The 20,301-nt window shown below is 60.8% G+C and overlaps 1 protein-coding gene across 1 annotated transcript in view; it reads right to left on the reverse strand.

Moving 5' to 3' along the window:
* Positions 1–20,301, reverse strand: part of LOC102456031 (cysteine and histidine-rich domain-containing protein 1) — a 37,186-nt gene that overhangs the window by 11,410 nt on the left and 5,475 nt on the right. Inside the window, exons 2-10 of the mRNA XM_075917999.1 lie at positions 19,486–19,805; positions 13,817–13,866; positions 13,070–13,126; positions 6,264–6,412; positions 6,015–6,133; positions 5,726–5,784; positions 4,429–4,499; positions 3,990–4,092; positions 1,974–2,093 (exon numbers count right to left, since the gene is read on the reverse strand). Of these exons, the coding sequence (XP_075774114.1) occupies positions 1,974–2,093; positions 3,990–4,092; positions 4,429–4,499; positions 5,726–5,784; positions 6,015–6,133; positions 6,264–6,412; positions 13,070–13,126; positions 13,817–13,866; positions 19,486–19,549 (792 nt within the window). The 5' untranslated portion in view covers positions 19,550–19,805. The remainder of the gene's footprint in view (positions 1–1,973; positions 2,094–3,989; positions 4,093–4,428; positions 4,500–5,725; positions 5,785–6,014; positions 6,134–6,263; positions 6,413–13,069; positions 13,127–13,816; positions 13,867–19,485; positions 19,806–20,301) is intronic.

Here is a 20,301-nt window from a genome sequence, read left to right on the forward strand (position 1 = left end):
AGTTTGCAGATGATACCAAGCTGGGAGGGGCTAAAATAAGGGATAAGGGACCTTTCTGAAAAGGCTTTATTTTCCGCAAGATCCGCGTCTAGACTGGCGTTTTTTTCTGGCAAAGCTCCGTGCCGAAAAAAAGCGGCAGCCACTTTTATGCTAATGAAGCGGGGGAGATTTAAATCCCCGCTTCATTAGCAATTGTGATACGTCTAATTTGCATCCCTTTTACGAAAAAGGGATGCAATCTAGATGTAGCCACACAGAATGGGAAGCGACAGTCTGGGAAGAAGCACGGCAGAAAGGGATCTAGGGGTTATAGTGGACCACAAGTTAAATATGAGTCAGCAGTGTGACGCTGTTGCAAAGAAAGCAAACATGATTCTGGGATGTACTAACAGGTGTGCTGTGAGCAAGACACGAGAAGTCATTCTTCCGCTCTACTCTGCACTGGTTAGGCCTCAATTGGAGCAGTGTGTCCAGTTCTGGGCACCGCATTTCAAGAAAGATGTGGAAAAATTGGAGAGGGTCCAGAGAAGAACAACAAGAATGATGAAAGGTCTAGAGAACATGCCCTATGAGGGAAGGCTGAAGGAACTGGGCTTGTTTAGTTTAGAAAAGAGAAGACTGAGGGGGACATGAGAGCAGTTTTCAGGTATCTAAATGGGTGTCATAAGGAGGAGGGAGAAAACTTGTTCATCTTGGCCTCCGATGATAGAACAAGCAGCAATGGGCTTAAACTGCAGCAAGGGAGGTTCAGGTTGGACATTAGGAAAAAGTTCCTGCCTGTCAGGATGGTTAAACACTGGAATAAATTGCCCAGGAAGGTTGTGGAATCCCCATCGCTGGAGATATTTAAGAGCAGGTTAGAGAAATGTCTGTCAGGGATGGTCTAGACAGTATTTGGTCCTGCCTTGAGGGCGGGGGGCTGGACTCGATGACTCTTGAGGTCCCTTCCAGTCCTAGTATTCAATGATTCTATGTGGCACTCCCTTGGCAGCAGCTGGAGCTCCACCATGATGCAGGTCCATTGACCCTTCACCTGGACAAGCCCTACCCCCTGCATCTGGACCCCTCCTATGAGTCCTCCACACGCAGACTCCCACCCCACTGAGCCCCAGCCAGCTGCACCTGGACCCCCACCCCATCAAACCCCACTCCCCCAGCACTCAGATCCCCCCCACTGACCCTCCTACACCCAGGCCCCACCCCTGCTGAGCCCAAGCCACCTTCACGGGATCGCCTGTGGAATCCCATTGCCCCTCCACCCAGAACCCCTAAATGAGCCCCTGTCCATCCAGATTCCCTCTGAGCTGCCTGCACCCAGAAATCTCTCACCCACACCTGGAACTCCCGCAAAGCCCTTCCACACTTGGCTCTGAACCTGCCCCGCCATGGCTGGTGTGCCTGGTGCGGTGAGGCTGGGCTCTAGGGTGTTCTGGGGCAGGCCCAGCCCTTAGGCTCCAGTGCAGCCTCACTGCCGAGTCCCTGTAGGAAGTGGGAGCTTAGGGTAATCTCCCAGCTCAGTGCAGCCAGCAGCCTGGGCGCCCACTGCCGTGCTGGAGCGCAGAGGTTCGTGGACAAAGCTTGCAGAACTTTGCACTGTGCCTAGATGTTAATGCTTTGGCCCAGAATTCGCTCACCCCAGAGACTAGCAAAGGCACCGCCATGCTGTCCAGCCACTCTCAGCCACATCTGCAATGCTCTGAGCAGCAGTGTCTCGCAGCCAGCCTGAGATGTGGGCTGAGCCCCTCAGCCTAGTAATCTTGGGGTCATCTCACAAGAACTGAGACAGCGCGGACAGAGCCGAGGGGGCGTTGCATTTTCCTTCTCCGGAGCACAAGCTCTGGATTGGAAGGGGTGGGTAGGGGAGCACCTGTGTGGGAGCATGAGCATTCAAAGGGCACCGGCTGCCCAAGGACTAGCACGCAGCAGGACAGCGCTGGGCGCGCCTAGATCTGTTCGCCCTGGACCACACGTACCACAGTGCGACTGGCCGTCACGCAGCTGAGTGCTGGCAGCGGGTTCTTGGCATAAATCGTCACCACCACTTGGCTGCTGGTTTGATGCCAGTCCTGTCGACAAGACACCAGCTTCTTATCCTGGTGAGGAAAGGAGCCTGTTACTGAGGTAGCCTCCAGCCCCTGGGAGCCTGCCAGTAGCTCCTCCCCCAGGGCAGAAAAGCCGCTTTCCAGGCCGCTCACTGCGGAGTTCACTGAGGGCGAGAGTCCCCGCCCAGCACGTCAATGGAAGACTGGGCTCTTTGCATTGTGATCCAGCCCTGTCTGCAGGGGCACACGCTGGCTCCCAAGCAGTTATGTTCCCATTGTCCTCCCAGGGGTTCCCATGCCCAGACTCTCGCCAGTTCTGTCTTGCTTTGGGGCAGCACTGAACCAAGTGTAATTCAACAGCCTCAGGCACGTAGCTACAGAAATGTCTGGTGCGGGGGCGCGGAGAGGTTTTTCCTGCTTTCAGTGCCTCCTGTCCAGGGAGGGTGTGCAAGGCACCTGGCATCCAAGTGTTCGAAAGCAGAGCCTTCCACACCCACAGGGCTGCAGCCTGAGAAACCTTTCCTGCTCAGCCAGGTGGTCTTTCCCTTCTAGCCACAGGGGGCATCATCTCCAGAGAGGGAAGGAGAGCAGAGAGGAGGCCTTTTGCCATAGCCCCCAGCTTCTTGCACTTACCTACCAGCCCATCTGAGCAGTGGGGCCTTGGCAGGGAAGGGCTGGGCTCAGTGCCCTTCCCTGGCTAATTAGCCCTGCTTGACTGTGCTACTGGTCACCCCATCTGCAGGGACGGACGGAGAGCCGCCTTCCAGTGGGGAAATGACAGGTTGGGCCTCACACTCCATCAGCTGCCCCAGACGCTGTTGGCCTGGCCTGTTGGCACTGCCTGCTTTCAATAGGTGGAGTCGTACCCTGCAGCGCCAGCGGGGCGCATACCATGCAGCAGTCAGGTGGGAGTGGGGGAAGAGGGACGGCAGGAGTTCAAAGGGCAGGCATGCGCTGGCCTGGCATTGTAACAGCTAAGCTGGGCTGGATCTGGTCAGTCCTGAACTGCAAACCTTCAAGGGAAGACACAGGGTGGGCCATGGGGGCCCTTTGCACCGGCTGGCTCCGTGGTAGCTTGGAAGCCCTTTCCCGCTTTGGGCAGCTTCCTCAGTCCCCTGGCCTGTTGAAATGGATCCAGCTCCGTGTGGCGCCTGGCCATCCTCTGCATTGCACTTCTGCTGACATGCCCCCTTCCCAGCTCACTGCTATTAGGCTGCCTGGTGGCATTTCTGCCTTCCAGGCTCAGTTGCTCAGGCCTGACTTCAAACCGGGGAAAAGTTGAAGAAAAGTTTGGGAAAGGATCAGAGGTTCAGGGATGTGTTCAAGTAGCGCTGCAATTTGCCCTCATTTGAAAAAGCCCCCAGGGACGTGACATGCCCACGACGACGTTAAGGCAGCCTGCAGTGAAAGGGCTGCATTTGCTAATCACCAGAAATGCTCCTTCGGCCCTCACGGCCTGTCCTGCTGCCCTGGTTTTCACGGGCACCGCAGTGTGGCTTATCCCTGCGATCACACCTGTGCAGCGGTTTGCCTCTTCAAAGGCCTGTGTTGCGTACATAGCTCCGGCACCCTCGGCACTGGGCCAGGTGACGCATTCGACAGGAGCGGGCGTTCGTCTCCCTCTGCCTGGGTCTGCATAAGCCTGCATAGGACTGGCCAGTCCCGCTCTTCCAGCAGGAGGGATTATCTGTGCAAGGCCCCTCCACCCTTTGCCGAGCACCCGGACCCTCTCGGGCAGGCCTGTGTCTTTCTGTCAGGAGGGAGGCTTGTGCAGTGCTCACACTCAAGCACCACATGACAACCAGAACATTTGCACTGGGTATTTTAAGAACTCGTTTGGCCCCCGTTCCCATCCCAGAATGGGCAGCAGTCCCTGTTCCGGACTCCTGGGCTGCCTGCTCACGGTCTGAGCCTTGCAGCAGCAGGGCTCCTGGCAGGCTCACAAACCTCCTTCTGTAGCCAGCTGTGTTTCCCAGTGGTGCAGCCCTCTTGCTCCAGGAACGTGCTAAAGTCTGTAGTTTTAATGCCACAGCAACTCCAGTACTTCATACTGGGGACAGAGCAAGAAACAAATGAATCTGGGAATGCCAGAAAGGGACCCGCAAGTCCAGGGCGGATGGGAGATCTAGGCTGTTAGGGGGGAGAATGACCTAGAGCTTTGCACTCCCCACCTCCGCGCCAGAGCCTCCCCCCTCCCCCACACCCGCCAGCCAGAGCCTCACCCCTCCACACACCTTCCCGGCAAGAGTGCTCAGCCCCTCCCCCCGGCCTAGTGCAAGTAAGTGGGGCGGAGGGGAGCAGAGCCTGGGGCAGAGGCAGGGCAGGGCCGCGGATTTTGTGCAACTGGAATGTTAGCAACCCTGCAGTTCCAACGGCTGTTTCTTACCCCTCGTGGAAGACAGGAGCTCCCGGGTGGAAAGTGCATGCCTCCCTCTCGGTGTCTGGCCCCTTGTAGCTCTGCGGGGAGAGGCAGTGGCAGTGGTCAGCCCAGCATGCTGCTGAAGAGGAAACCCAACCGGCACCACTAGGGGAAGGTGGAGAATGATTCTTTCCTAAAGTACAGCTGGTCACCACTGAGCTGCCGGACCCCTCAACAATTCAGAACCCAGCTGAAGCCCCACCCCATGCAGCTGCAGCCGGAGGGGAGTTTCTGGCTGGGCTTTTTCCAGGCGTTTTTGACAGCTGTGAAGTGGCCTGGGCAGGCTTTTCTGAGCAGGGTCTGACAGGGACTCGAGTGTAGCCCGGGGAGGGGGGAGGCTGCCTGGCAATCCCGTGCCAAAGGCAAGAGCATCACTTGGCTATTGAGCAGGGCTAAGTCTAGAGGTAAAGCTGAAGGGAGGTTGGCTTCCCCAGGCTGTGAGCAGGGACCTGGTTCGGCAGAGGGACAGGGAGGGGTGCTGCATACGGGAGAGGGGCCTTGGGCAAGTTGCTCAGGAAGGACCCATGCAGATAGGATGGGAGGCGCAAAGCCCGGGGCTAGGGACAGAAATAGACACTCAGCTCCCTGCTCCCACCTTGCTCTGCGGCCCAGTTCCTCTTCCCCACATGGGTGTGAGTGCTGGTCATGCTCCCTCCTCCACCCTGGCCCCTCAGCCCCACTGCACGGCGCGGCCTCATGCTCATCAGTTCCCCACTCCAGCCCCTGGAGAGCTCCCAGCTGCACTGGGACCTCCGGAGCTTTGTGCATGAGCCTCTAGCATACGAGCGAGCCGCCAGCTGGCTCCCCACTGGGGCCGCGGAGCAGACTCTTTTTTCTCTCGCCAGCGGTCTCGTGCCAGCAGGTAGGACAGGGCCAGGCACCCAGGTGTGTGTTTCTGGGAGCCCCCTGCTCTAGCTCCGGCCCTCAGTGCGCAACGCTGGGTCACAGGCTAAGGGCCAGTAAGAGCTTTACTGGAGCCTGTTGGATTTCGGTGACGGGACTGGAGACACAAGCTTGGCTGTGAGGCCAGCAGATTCCACGCAAAGCTCAGTGGAGGCTCGATGTCTCAGTCGTCAGCCCCGGCTGCTCCACTCACTGCCCTGGGGGAGGACCAGCAAGACCACAAGACGCTCCCCCACAGAAAGCTGGTCTGTGTCAGTGCGGGGCGTGGCGCCGAAGTCTGCGGGAAGGGAGTGGGTGCCCTGAGCGCTGATCCCCACAGCCTGGGACACTGACCTGGACTTGAGCCACGAATGCAACTCACCGCCTTACAGCCCGAGTTCTTACAGGTGGTGCCTGTTCTGACCTCCGGAGCAGCCTCTGCTGTAATCAACATACAGAGCACAGAGCTCTTTACATGGCTCCCACATCCCTCAGAGGTCTTCACTCGCACCCCCATCACCCAGGACCAGAGCCCCCCCAGTGCACAGCTCCATGCCGGCAGACAACCTCACCGGCCTGCCATCCCTCTACACGGCACACATGCTATTTCTGAGCTGGGCACCCTCCATGAGTCCCAGATCACCCTGGCAGGCCTTTCCCCATCTTCTCACCCCTGCACGAGGAACCTCCCTCAGGGCGTTGATCTTTGGAGGACAGCTGCAGCTTCTCCAGGGCTTGCTCCAGGGACCTGGACACTTTCATCGGCAGTGGGTGTCTTGGCTCATCAGAGCTGGAAGGAACAACCATGTGCAACACAACAAAAACCAACGTCGTTTCCTCACCACTTGGATTAACTATCCCTGCCCCATCCTGAGAGGCAGGCAGGGCAGGGCTGTCTACATGGCCAGGGTCTGACTCACCTTGGCCTTTCACACTGCATCTTCTCTGCTGATTTTGGGCTTTGGATGATGAGTTCTGGGCTTGACTTGGCCTTCAGCTCATCTGAGGCCTCCTCTGGCAGGTTGGGCTCCGTGGGCTTCTCGTTGCTATGACACCCTTTCGTGCAGCCCTAAAGGGAGGAACCAGAGACAAGACTGATGCTCACTTTGACCTCCCCATAGGAGGGCTCTGTAGGTCCTGGGCACAGACTCACAGACCTTAGGGCCAGCAGGGCCAACGTGCTCATCTTGCCCGAACTCCTGCACGTTGCCAGCCACAGCCCCTCCCCCTCCAATAGGAGGCCATAATCTTTGGCTGAGTCACCCACATCCTCAACGGGTGATGTAAGGGCCTCAGGTTATAGGGATCTCACTTATTCTAGCCCCAAGCAGCAGGTGACCTGCACCCCACGCTGCCCTGAATGCCACACAGCCAGGACACAGTCACCCAGGGGACACCCAGGGAGCAGCACTGGGCTGCACTCACTACCAGGAAGCTGGGCCAAAAGCATCAACAGGAGGGGCTGGGCCAAAAGCAACAATAGGAGGGGCTGGGCCGGGACCCTCTTAGTGCCACTGGACGAGTGCCTGAGGGGACGAGAACCTCCTGGGTCCAGGCCCCAAAGCCTGTTGTGTGAGGTGTCAAACAGACGTGTGTCCCATCGGTCACCAATGTCACCACGAGGAGCTGCGTGCAGCTGCTCAGGGACTGGCCACGAGCCACGGGGAGAGAGCCGTGCGGCGCTGCCTGGCTCGCTGCAGGGCTCCGCTCCCGAGGCTGCACCCAATGCTAATGAAGGGCTGTGACTTGAGAGAAAAGTAACAGGAAGAAGCAAGCAGCCAGGCGGGGGGAGAGACCCCCACATCTTGAGGTGCAGTCAGAGATCTGAAAGGCACCCTGGCCTCCCAGCCCATGGCAGCAGAGGGGCAGCCAGCTTGCTCAGGGTCTCAGGAGGCTTGGCTGGAAATGCTGGTGCCAGCACTGGGGGAGAGCAGTGCTGTTATGTAAGCAGGTCCTTACACACGGGGGACTTGGAATTGTATGTCACCGGATTGTCCAGTATTCTCCCTATCAGCTGAATTTCTGTTCTCTGACAATCACCCCCTTCTTGGTTTCACTACAATGCAACCTCCATGCTCTGGTCTTCCGCAAGCTGCTGAACTGGAGTTGCTCTTACAAGCTGAAGTATGGTTCCTTAGAGACCTGCAGGCTGGTCCCTATGAGTGTTCAGTGGATAGGGGCTGGACGGGATATGGGACACCCCAAGAATCCAGCAGTGGTGTGTCTGCTCCCTGACTAGAGAGCCCGAAGCCTGGAAGGCTGCCAGAGACTGGTGGTTTCAAGATTTCCAGAAACCCTTTGACAAGGTCCCTCACCAAAGGCTCTGAAGTAAAGTAATTTGTCATGGGATGAGAGGGAAGGTCCTTTCATGGGTTGAGAACTGGCTAAAAGACAGGAAACAAAGAGTAGGAATAAATGGTCAGTTTTCCAAGTGGAGAGAGGTAACTAGTGGGGTCCCCCAAGGGTCTGTCCTGGGACCAATCCTATTCAACTTATTTATAAATGATCTAGAGAACGGGGTAAACAGTGAGGTGGTAAAATTTGCAGATGATACTAAACTGCTCAAGATAGTTAAGATCAAAGCAGACTGTGAAGAGCTTCAAAAAGATCTCACCAAACTAAGTGACTGGGCAACAAAGTGGCAAATAAAAGTTAATGTGGAAAATTTAAAGTAATGCACATTGGAAGAAATAATCTCAACTACACATACAACATGATGGGGATTAATTTAACTACAACTACTCAAGAGAGATCTTGGAGTCACTGTGGATAGTTCTCTGAAAACATCCACTCAGTGGGCAGCGGCAGTCAAAAAAGCAAATACAGTAGAGTCCCTGTTATCCAACCTAAACTGGCACATGGTCGGATTACCGAATGTCGGATGATACAGACTCTACTGTAGAGAGCAATGGAACAGCTGTTCCCTTGCTCTCTAGGAGAAGCTGCGGCCGCTTCTGCCGGGGCCGCTTCGTCTCCGGCAGGAGCGGCAGCAGCTGCTCCTAGAGGGCGACAGGGCAGCAAGCGGGGCTGTTCTCCCAGGCTGCGCTGTATCTGACCCTGCAGCTCCCGAGGACTTTGGTTAATCCAGACTCCACTGTAGAATGTTAGGCGCCATTAAAAAGGGATAGAGAATAAGAGAGAATATCTTACTGCCCCTGTATAAAACCATGGGACGCCCACATCTAGAATACTGCGTACAGATGTGGCCACCTCATCTCAAAAAAGGCAACAAAATGATTAGGGATTTGGAACTGGTCCACTATGAAGAGAGATTAAAAAGACTTGGATTTTTCAGTTTGGAAAAGAGGAGACTAAGGGGGGATATGATAGAAGATTATAAAATCACTAGCCAATTAGCCCGTCATAAAATGGGATTTTCAGGTATCTCCTCCACGTCGGTCTTCTCTCCTCCGGTCCCTCGCTCCGTCTCTCTCTCTCTCCTCTTCCTACTGCCTCCCCCCCCTCTCTCTCAGCTCTCCTCCGCCTTCTGCCTCTCTCTCTCTGTCTCTCTCTTTCTCTTCTCCTCCTCCTCCCTCTCACTCTCTCTCTGCTCTCCTCTGTATCCATCGGGGATGCACACTCGTCCAGGCCCTGCCCCCTGGGCGTGTACGTCACCGCCCCGCCCCCCTTCATCTCCCGCCATGGTGCTCGGCTGACTTCTGCGCCACTCAGCCAGGCCGCCGTGTGGGAACAAGCGGCGCAAATGGCCTCTCTCTCTCTTCTCCTACTGCGTCGCCCTCACTCTCTCTCAGCTCTCATCCGCCACCTGCCTCTCTCTCCTTCTTTCTCTTTCTCTTCTCCCGCTCCTGCCTCTCACTGTGTTTCTCTTCTCCTCCTCCTGCTGCGTCTCTCTCACTCTCTCTCTCGCTGTCCTCCATCTCCTCCGTTCTCCTCTCTGTCTCCTCCACGTCCTCTGTGTCTGCTCCACTTTCCTCCTTTTGAATCTGGCGCCCTTTCCTGATGTCAGAGATGCATGCTCGTCCAGGCCCCACCCCCTGGCTGTTCCCTCTGGGCGGCGCTGTTGCCTCCCGGCATGGTGCTCGGCTGACTTCTGTGCCACTCAGCCGGGCCATCGCGTGGGAGCAAGTGGCGCAAGGGGCTGTTTGGGCCCCGTGCTCCCCATGCAGCACCCCTGTGCTGCATGGGGAGCGTGGACACCAAACGGTCACTTGCTTCCACACGGCGGCTCGGCTGAGCGGTGCAGAAGTCAGCCGAGCACCATGGCGGGAGGTAACCGCACCTCCCAGAGGCAACAGCCAGCGTTTCAGCATTACAGAGTCACAGACATTGGGCTACTATATATATGACTAGCCAATTAGCCTGTCATAAGATGGGATTTTCAAGTCTCTCCTTCACCTCAGTCTTCTCTCCTGAGCCTCTGGTCTCTCGCTCCGTGTCTCTCTCTCTCCTCTTCCTACTGCCTTCCCCTCTCTCTCTCTCAGCTCTCCTCCGTCTCCTGCCTCTCTCTCCGTCTCTCTCTTTCACTTCTCCTCCACCTCCTGCCTCTCACTCGGGGGACCGGGGAGCCCAAATGACTGTTTGGGCTCCACACTCCCTGTGCTGCATGAGGGGCATGGAGCCCAAAAGGTCGCTTGAGCCACTTGCTCCCACGCGGCGGCCTGGCTGAGCAGTGCAGAAGTCAGCTGAGCGCCATGGCGGGAGGCGAAGGGGAGCGGGGCGGTGATGTTCATGGCCAGGGGGTGGGGCCTGGAGCCGCTGTCATGCTGCACGTCACTGCCCCGCCCCCTTCGCCTTCCGCCGTGGCGCTCAGCTGACTTCTGCACCACTCAGCCAGACCACCGCGGGGGAGCAAGAGGTGCAAGCGTCCGTTTGGGCCCCGCGCTCCCCATGCAGCACAGGCCGCCAAGAGGGAACAGCCAGCATTTCAGCAACAGCGCCACCCAGAGGGAACAGCCAGCATTTCAGGCAACAGCACCCCCCAGGGGGAACAGCCAGCATTTCGGCGTTACAGACTCTCAGACACTGGGCTACTACTATAGATATTAGCCTCTGTTTCTCTGGAGGTGGGTGACAAGGAACGGATCACGTGAGGATTACCTCCCTCTGCGGCACCTGGCATTGGCCACTGTGGGCAGGCAGGACATTGGGCTGGATGTATCTTTGGTCCGACCCAGTCTGGCTGCTCTTGTATTCTTATGACCTGACCCCAGCAGGCACAAACAAGACTTCCTGGGGATAAGGGGATGTGGGGAGATGCCTTTCAATCCCCTGGATACCTCCAGAGAGCCTCACAGAAGGACCTCTGGCTCCTCTTTGTGCCAGCCCTTTGCTGGCGAAGGGCAAATCCAGAAAAAGAGGCATGCCCATAAGCAGCACAAGACTGGGCAGTAGCATTGGCTACTGGACAGAGAAGGGGTCGATTGGTTGCAAACGAAATGGCAATTTGGGCTTGGCCTGGCTATACCGCAAGAGGGAGACGGGCAAGAAAAGAGAGAGGTGGTGCCACAGGCGAGAGGAAGCAGAGAGAATTAGCAAGAAAGGAAGGAGTTTGTCAGCCATTTTAAGTATCACTGATAAGCCCCCAGGATGAGTCTGTGAGAAGCAGAACAAGGCAAAGAAAGGCAATCTAGGCCCAGCAACCAGTGTGTCCACCCTGCCCACGTTACCGCGTGGCCGCTGCAGTGCTGTGACGTGGGCAGTGTAGTCATGTTTTATCAGGGGGAGGGGACTCCTGCCGATGAAACTTCCACCCGCCCGGGGGGCAGCCGTATCGCTGGCAGTCACGGCTCCTGGCGATGAAGCACTGTTTATGCCAATGCTTTACAGCACAACACTGTTATTGCTCAGGGATACGGTTCATACCCTTGAATGATTAAAATTTTAGAGCTGAAAGTGGCAGCATAGACACAGCCTAGGATGCAGGGGAGTAACATCACTGGGCAGAAGTGATTACTACTAGGCTAAAGGGCCCAGCAGAGATGGGTGGGGCACGGATGGACCAGAAGCTGGACAGGGAATTGGATGGGAGGAGACAGACTGAATGGAAACAGGAAACCAGCTAGGAAATGGGCAGATTAGCTAGGGCGGAATGATTGGGCTGTCCTGGGACAGGGATCTGGCCAGGGGAAGGAGAGACCAAACGGCCCGGGAGAGGGATCTGGCCAGGGGAGGGGGGGACCGGCTGGCCGGGGACAGAGATCTGGCCAGGGGAGAGGGGGACCGGCTGGCTGGGGAGAGGGATCTGGCCAGGGGAGGGGGGACCGGCTGGCCAGGGACAGGGATCTGGCCAGGGGAGGGGGGGACCGGCTGGCCGGGGAGAGGGATCTGGCCAGGGGAGGGGGGGACCAGCTGGCCGGGGAGAGGGATCTGGCCAGGGGAGGGGGGACCGGCTGGCCGGGGACAGAGATCTGGCCAGGGGAGGGGGGACCGGCTGGCCGGGGAGAGGGATCTGGCCAGGGGAGGGGGGACCGGCTGGCCAGGGACAGGGATCTGGCCAGGGGAGGGGGGGACCAGCTGGCCGGGGAGAGGGATCTGGCCAGGGGAGGGGGGGACCGGCTGGCTGGGGAGAGGGATCTGGCCAGCGGAGGGGGGGACCAGCTGGCTGGGGACAGGGATCTGCCCAGGGGAGGGGGGACCGGCTGGCCGGGGACAGGGATCTGGCCAGAGGAGGGGGGACCGGCTGGCCGGGGAGAGGGATCTGGCCAGGGGATGGAGGGACCGGCTGGCCGGGGAGAGGGATCTGGCCAGGGGAGGGGGGACCGGCTGGCTGGGGAGAGGGATCTGGCCAGGGGAAGGGGAACCGGCTGGCCGGGTAGAGGGATCTGGCCAGGGGAGGGGGGACCGGCTGGCTGGGGAGAGGGATCTGGCCTGGGGAAGGGGAACCGGCTGGCTGGGGACAGGGATCTGGCCAGGGGAGGGGGGACCGGCTGGCCAGGGACAGGGATCTGGCCAGGGGAGGGGGGGGACCGGCTGGCCGGGGAGAGGGATCTGGCCAGGGGAGGGGGGGACCAGCTGGCCGGGGAGAGGGATCTGGCCAGGGGAGGGGGGGACCAGCTGGCCGGGGAGAGGGATCTGGCCAGGGGAGGGGGGACCGGCTGGCTGGGGAGAGGGATCTGGCCAGCGGAGGGGGGGGACCGGCTGGCTGGGGACAGGGATCTGCCCAGGGGAGGGGGGACCGGCTGGCCGGGGACAGGGATCTGGCCAGAGGAGGGGGGACCGGCTGGCCGGGGAGAGGGATCTGGCCAGGGGAGGGGGGACCGGCTGGCCGGGGAGAGGGATCTGGCCAGGGGATGGAGGGACCGGCTGGCCGGGTAGAGGGATCTGGCCAGGGGAGGGGGGACCGGCTGGCTGGGGAGAGGGATCTGGCCAGGCGAGGGAGGGACTGGCTGGCTGGGGACAGGGATCTGGCCAGGGGAAGGGGAACCGGCTGGCCGGGTAGAGGGATCTGGCCAGGGGAGGGGGGACCGGCTGGCTGGGGACAGGGATCTGGCCAGAGGAGGGGGGACCGGCTGGCCGGGGAGAGGGATCTGGGCAGGGGAGGGGGGGACCGGCTGGCTGGGGAGAGGGATCTGGCCAGGGGAGGGGGGACCGGCTGGCCGGGGAGAGGGATCTGGCCAGGGGAGGGAGGGACTGGCTGGCTGGGGACAGGGATCTGGCCGGGGGGGGGGGGGGGGGGGGGCAGCCAGGAGTGTTCTGCTGCTTTGTTTAAGGGCCAGGTGGAGACTGGAGTTGCTGTGGAGATGTGTGTGTGGGGGGGGGTACATACCTTTATGGACAGGAATTCTGAGAAGTCCGTGGTTCGTTTCTTGCAACAAGACCAGCCCTGGACACAGGAACAGGATGCATGTGATCAGGTTCTGAGAACTTCCCTGAGCTCCTGAACCCCACTGCAAACCCGCACTTCTGACATGCTGGATCTCCCTTTGTCCTGCAGAGGCAGCTAGTTCTGGCATCTGGTTCTGAACTTCATAGACTCATAGCATCGTAAGGCTGGAAGAGACTCAGGAGCCATTGAGTCCTGCCCCCCGCCCAAAGCAGGACCAACCCAACTCAACCCTCCCAGCCAGGGCTTGGTCAAGCAGGGACTTAAAGACCCCTAGGAATGGAGACTCCAGCCCCTCCCTAGGGAACCCATCCCAGCACTCCCCCACCCTCCTAGCAACATAATTTTTCCTAATATCCAACCTAGACCTCCCCCACTGCAGCTTGAGCCCACTGCTCCTTGTTCTGCATCTGCCCCCACTGAGAACAGCCTCTCGCCAGCCTCTTTGGAACCTCCCTTCAGGAAGTTGCAGGCTGCTCTCAATTCCCCCCTCGCTCTTCTCTTCTGCAGACTGAACAAACCCAAGTCCCTCAGTCTCTCCTCACAGGTCATGTGCTCCAGCCCCCTCATCATTTTGTTCGCCCTCTGCTGGACCCTCTCCAATGCGTCCACATCATTTCTATAGTGGGGGGCCCAGAACTGGACACAATACTCCAGATGTGACAACAACTGTCTTACTGCCTGACTCACCTTCAGGGCGTCATGGAATATGGGAATACCTGGGTGGTAAGCACAGGAGTCTACAAGCCAAAACAAAAGGGAGTGTTAGTGCTTCAGGACACAAATCCGTTTGGTCAGATGGTGCTGCCCCTGCTCTCTGGAGCCCCCCTCCGCCAGCCCTGCCCCTGCTCTCTGGAGCCCCCCTCCCCCCCGCCAGCGCTGCCCCCTGCTCTCTGGAGCCCGCCCCCCCAGCCAGCGCTGCCCCCTGCTCTCTGGAGCCCCCCTCCGCCAGCCCTGCCCCTGCTCTCTGGAGCCCCCCCCCCCCGCCAGCGCTGCCCCTACTCTCTGGATTCCCCCCCCCCGCCAGCCCTGCCCCCTGCTTTCTGGAGCCCGCCCCCCCAGCCATCGCTGCCCCCTGCTCTCTGGAGCCCCCCCCCGCCAGCTCTGCCCCTGCTCTCTGGAGCCCCCCCCCCCGCCAGCGCTGCCCCTACTCTCTGGATTCCCCCCCCCCGCCAGCCCTGCCCCCTGCTCTCTGGAGCCCGCCCCCCCAGCCAGCGCTGCCCCCTGCTCTCTGGAGCCCCCCCCCGCCAGCTCTGCCCCTGCTCTCTGGAGCCCCCCTCCGCCAGCCCTGCCCCTGCTCTCTGGAGCCCCCCTCCCCCCCGCCAGCGCTGCCCCCTGCTCTCTGGAGCCCGCCCCCCCAGCCAGCGCTGCCCCCTGCTCTCTGGAGCCCCCCTCCGCCAGCCCTGCCCCTGCTCTCTGGAGCCCCCCCCCCGCCAGCGCTGCCCCTACTCTCTGGATTCCCCCCCCCCGCCAGCCCTGCCCCCTGCTCTCTGGAGCCCGCCCCCCCAGCCAGCGCTGCCCCCTGCTCTCTGGAGCCCCCCCCCCGCCAGCCCTGCCCCTGCTCTCTGGAGCCCCCCTCCCCCCCGCCAGCGCTGCCCCCTGCTCTCTGGAGCCCCCCTCCCCCCCCGCCAGCGCTGCCCCCTGCTCTCTGGAGCCCCCCTCCCCCCCCGCCAGCGCTGCCCCCTGCTCTCTGGAGCCCGCCCCCCCAGCCAGCGCTGCCCCCTGCTCTCTGGAGCCCCCCCCCAGCCAGCGCTGCCCCCTGCTCTCTGGAGCCCCCCTCCGCCAGCCCTGTCCCTGCTCTCTGGAGCCCCCCTCCCCCCCTGCCAGCGCTGCCCCCTGCTCTCTGGAGCCCGCCCCCCCAGCCAGCGCTGCCCCCTGCTCTCTGGAGCCCCCCCCAGCCAGCGCTGCCCCCTGCTCTCTGGAGCCCCCCTCCGCCAGCCCTGCCCCTGCTCTCTGGAGCCCCCCCCCCCCCGCCAGCGCTGCCCCTACTCTCTGGATTCCCCCCCCCCGCCAGCCCTGCCCCCTGCTCTCTGGAGCCCGCCCCCCCAGCCAGCGCTGCCCCCTGCTCTCTGGAGCCCCCCCCAGCCAGCGCTGCCCCCTGCTCTCTGGAGCCCCCCCCCCCCCGCCAGCCCTGCCCCCTGCTCTTTGGAGCCCCCCCCCCCCCCGCCAGCCCTGCCCCCTGCTCTCTGGAGCCCGCCCCCCCAGCCAGCGCTGCCCCCTGCTCTCTGGAGCCCCCCCTCCGCCAGCCCTGCCCCTGCTCTCTGGAGCCCCCCTCCGCCAGCCCTGCCCCTGCTCTCTGGAGCCCCCCTCCCCCCCGCCAGCGCTGCCCCCTGCTCTCTGGAGCCCGCCCCCCCAGCCAGCGCTGCCCCCTGCTCTCTGGAGCCCCCCCCCCGCCAGCCCTGCCCCTGCTCTCTGGAGCCCCCCTCCCCCCCCGCCAGCGCTGCCCCCTGCTCTCTGGAGCCCCCCTCCCCCCCCGCCAGCGCTGCCCCCTGCTCTCTGGAGCCCGCCCCCCCAGCCAGCGCTGCCCCCTGCTCTCTGGAGCCCCCCCCCAGCCAGCGCTGCCCCCTGCTCTCTGGAGCCCCCCTCCGCCAGCCCTGTCCCTGCTCTCTGGAGCCCCCCTCCCCCCCCGCCAGCGCTGCCCCCTGCTCTCTGGAGCCCGCCCCCCCAGCCAGCGCTGCCCCCTGCTCTCTGGAGCCCCCCTCCGCCAGCCCTGCCCCTGCTCTCTGGAGGCCCCCCCCCCCGCCAGCGCTGCCCCTACTCTCTGGATTCCCCCCCCCCCGCCAGCCCTGCCCCCTGCTCTCTGGAGCCCGCCCCCCCAGCCAGCGCTGCCCCCTGCTCTCTGGAGCCCCCCCCAGCCAGCGCTGCCCCCTGCTCTCTGGAGCCCCCCCCCCCCCGCCAGCCCTGCCCCCTGCTCTCTGGAGCCCGCCCCCCCAGCCAGCGCTGCCCCCTGCTCTCTGGAGCCCCCCCCAGCCAGCGCTGCCCCCTGCTCTCTGGAGCCCCCCCCCGCCAGCTCTGCCCCTGCTCTCTGGAGCCCCCCCCCCGCCAGCCCTGCCCCTGCTCTCTGGAGCCCGCCCCCCCAGCCAGCGCTGCCCCCTGCTCTCTGGAGCCCCCCCCAGCCAGCGCTGCCCCCTGCTCTCTGGAGCCCCCCCCCCCGCCAGCCCTGCCCCTGCTCTCTGGAGCCCCCCCCCCCGCCAGCCCTGCCCCTGCTCTCTGGAGCCCCCCCCCGCCAGCCCTGCCCCTGCTCTCTGGAGCCCGCCCCCCCAGCCAGCGCTGCCCCCTGCTCTCTGGAGCCCCCCCCAGCCAGCGCTGCCCCCTGCTCTCTGGAGCCCCCCCCCCCCCGCCAGCGCTGCCCCTGTTCCCTATGGCAGCCCTGTGACACACCCTGGGAACAGTCTGGGCTGTGAGTAGCTGTCACACCCTGCTCTGGCTCCTTGGGCGCTTACAGTGCTTTGCTGTCGCAGCTGCCACCTGGGCCACTTGTCAGCCACCTGCCAGGGCTTGCTGGGGACGGGCTGCCGACCGCTGTGTGCACTCCCCTCCCCCTCACCCCACTCAGCCCGCCGGCCCTGGCACTGCTGCGCATCAGAGAAAACAGCCACCACAGCCCCTCCGTGACTGTCTCCAGCCATCAGTGCTACGCCACCGCCTGACGGCTCACAACCCTCCGCAGCATCACAAGCTGTGCACAGCCCCTGGAGCTCGGCACCGCTGGGCTATACCCTGGGCCAACCCACACCAAGGAGTAGCAGTGTCACCCCCATCCTCCAACCTAGGGGGCCCTTTACGATGCCCCAGCCTCCAGTCTGGACTGCTCCCAAAGAGCCCCAGCACGTACAGCACATAGCCCTGGGCATGAGCTGCAGCCAGCGAGCCACAGCTTACACCGAGCAGCCTTCATCATATTGCAGGGTGACCCCAACCCTCCCCCCAATCTTAGGCTGCCCCTAGAAAGCCATGTCCTGTGAGTCCCACCCCCAAGCCTGGACAATACCAGGAGCAATGGCCAGAGTGGTCCTCACCCCCATGTGAGATCAAGTGTGTCCAGTATTTTGTTGAAATCATCTGGTGACCCTACATCTATCTAGTCCTTCTGCACGAGGCGGAAGGAATCGGTCGGAAAAGGCTTTCCTTGTCGACCAATCCCCGTCTAGACTGCCACTTTTTGCTGGTTAATTGCCGCATCGGCAAAGAGTGGCAGCCATTTTTATTCGAATGAAGTGCGGGATATTTAAATCCCCGCTTCATTGGCAATTTCGGTATGTCTAATTTAAATCCCTCTGGTGACAGAGAGATGTAGTCTAAACATACCCACCGTGTGTAGAGGGAGGCAGCACGTAGCCAGCTCCGCGTCCCGGGTCTCTGCTCGAAGTGTCACATGGGCCAGAGTAGCATGTCCTCTGGTCCCACCTAAGCCTGGCGCCCCCCTAGCATGGTACCTGGGGGCAACTGCCCCCCTTTTACCCTCTTTGCTACACCTCTGGGATAACCTACTGAGAAGCCCCAACCAAGGGGAATCTGGACTCTTGGGAGCAGGCCCCAAACTAAAGGAGTTGACCAGGAAGTGGTTCAGAGTTCCTGGGCCAAGAGCACGGAGGGCCAGTGCCCCCCCTTACACTCACTAAGCAGCAACTTAGTCACTAAGCTGCTCAGCCACCTGGTACCCGGCCACAACTTGTATTTCAAGTGTTTGCTTCTGGGAGACGACAGCAGGTAGCATGGCCAGCCTGCTGCAAAGGGCTGCTAGTCACATGACGAGCAGGACTTGACTGAGAATGGGCCTTGGGTGGTGCCGATCCACATCTGCGGAGCTTCCTGTGGCAGTTCAGATGCGCATGGGAGCAAAGCCCTGAGTCGGGCAAGGTACCAGGTGACAAACCCCATTTTGTAGCAGGGATATTCCACAGGAGAACATTGGGAGTCCTTCCACATAGCCAAGGGTGTGAAAAGGGCCTTGGAGGTTCCTCCATTGTGTCTTCAGTCTGGACTTTCCCCTCTGGAGGATCTTTGCTGTGAACTAAAGCTTGTGAAGGACTGGCTAACTGTGCTTTGGGGTACGATCTGAGGGATACGTTGACTGGGAATGTGGCCGATCTTTTGGAATCAGAAGAACCTTTTTTGATTTGGTGATTGGTTTTCATAACCTCTCATCTGTCTATGGCAGTGTTTCTTCAACTGTGTTCTGTGGTACACCGGTGTGCCGCGAGGCAGTCGGAGGTGTGCCACGGGGAACAACAGCATTAAAATTGGCCACTGTTAAAGGGGCAAGCGACCTTTTTTTTTCCTCAATGACTTTTCCCCAACTCTTTTTCTTTCTTAGGGTCTGTCTACACTAGCCCCGTAGCTCGAACTAGGGTGGTCAATGTAGTCATTCGAACTTGCAAATGAAGCCTGGGATTTAAATATCCCTGGCTTAATTTGCATGTTCCCTGGTGCCGCCATTTTTAAATGCCCGGTAGTTCGAACTACCTGCCCGCAGCTACATGCGGCACAGGCTAGGTAGTTCGAATTAAAGCTCCTAATTCGAACTACCGTTACTCCTCCTGCAATGAGAGGCTGTCGGTGGAGTAGATTGCTCCCCCCACCTGCCCTGTTTCATACAATGCCTCCTCCTGGGAAAGGCTGGCAATGGAGTAGCTGGAGCTCCCCCGCCCCAGTGCTCTTGTCTTTATCCCTGAGGCGGCGCGAGAGCGCTGAGTCTCCCTTCGGCCCAGCACAGGGAGTGTTCTGTGTCTCCCGAGCCTACTCCAGGTCCCAGCGAGGTGCTTGTCAGAGTCGCATTACAATGAGCCAGAGGGCCTGCTGCTCCCCCTTCCTTTGGCTCAAGTGTTCGGGCTAATCAGGCTCGTTCCAGGCCTGGTCTGCAGGGGAACCCGTCTCAGACTTGCAGCGTGTGCCCCCAGGAGATACTCCACTTGGGACAGTCTCCGGCAGATGCTCTGGGCAGCCGCTGCCCGACCTGCAGGACCGGCGAGTGCTCTGGGCCACCGGGAGCCCAGCCCAACGACAAGCAGAGGCCAGGACCCTCGTCTCTGGAACTCCTCTCAGCTGCTCCTCCATTTTCCTGCCCCCTCCCACAGGCTCCTGGGAGAAGTGGGCCTGGAAAAACATTACTCCCATGGACCTGGGCCCCTGAGCTGAACCCTGCCAGCAATTCAGTGAAGACGAATCTGCTCCTCGGCAGAATTTGCATCCCTCTCCTCCCCTTCCCCGTTCAGTGGCTGAGTGCTGCTGCCTCAGGCCAGCACTCGCAAGTGGCAGGGCCAGACCTGTGGCTTACAGGAACCCCCAGCAGTCTGGCCCAAGGGCAAGGGCACCCTGCAACAAGACTGGGGAAGGGCACAGAGCTCAAACCCACTTACCCTCAGCGTTCTTCTCAGCATCGAATCTTTGCCCACAGCCCTTGTTGTAACACAGCAAGGCCATCTCCAGGGTCCAACGCAGCAGCAGCAAGCCCTGCCCTGTCCCCGTGCAAGGCGGCAGCAGAGTCGCTGGAAGGAGGGCGGGGCTGGGTCTATCTTTAGGCACAGCCAGAGAGGGGTGGTCTGGCAATCACAGGGCAACCCAAAGATGGGCATGGAGGCCCAGCAGCTGTCTGGACACGTCTGTCAGCTTCCAAGTGTCACTGGCTGAGCTGACACCTCTGTCCTGCCTCCCTCCTGAGACGTGAGGGCCACGGCAACTGCAAAATAAGAAAGAAGCCAAATGGATGCCTAGTGCAAATCCACTGACTTCCATGGGCTGTAGTGAATAACGACACAATCCCTGTGTAGGAAGCCTGCAGCCTTTGTCCCTCTCTGCAGCACAGTCTCTCCTCTTGCAGCGCCACAATTTTTCCCATGACGCGCTCAGTCTGACCTCTGGGAAACCAAGCTGGGTTCTCCCTGCACCGCTCCCCTCCCCATTCCTTATGGGGATGGAGCTAGCGAGTCTCACTGAGTCCAGCCCATCCGCTGCAGCGTGAGCAGCAAGCAAAGGCCGGTGTTCCTTCGACACAGAGTAGTGTGGCCGTGCGGAGAGGGGACAAACTGCTCCAAGCACTGTTTAAATCTCAGTGTTAGAGCAGTGCTTGGGCAGGGGCTGCTTTACATGACACTTTTCCAATCAGAACCATGCTTTGAATGCCTTACCCATGGCAAGGAAGCCTGGGTTATTGGGCTGAACTTAACTAACAGGAA

Source organism: Pelodiscus sinensis, unplaced genomic scaffold (assembly GCF_049634645.1).
Source record: "Pelodiscus sinensis isolate JC-2024 unplaced genomic scaffold, ASM4963464v1 ctg60, whole genome shotgun sequence".
Lineage (NCBI taxonomy): Eukaryota > Metazoa > Chordata > Testudines > Trionychidae > Pelodiscus > Pelodiscus sinensis.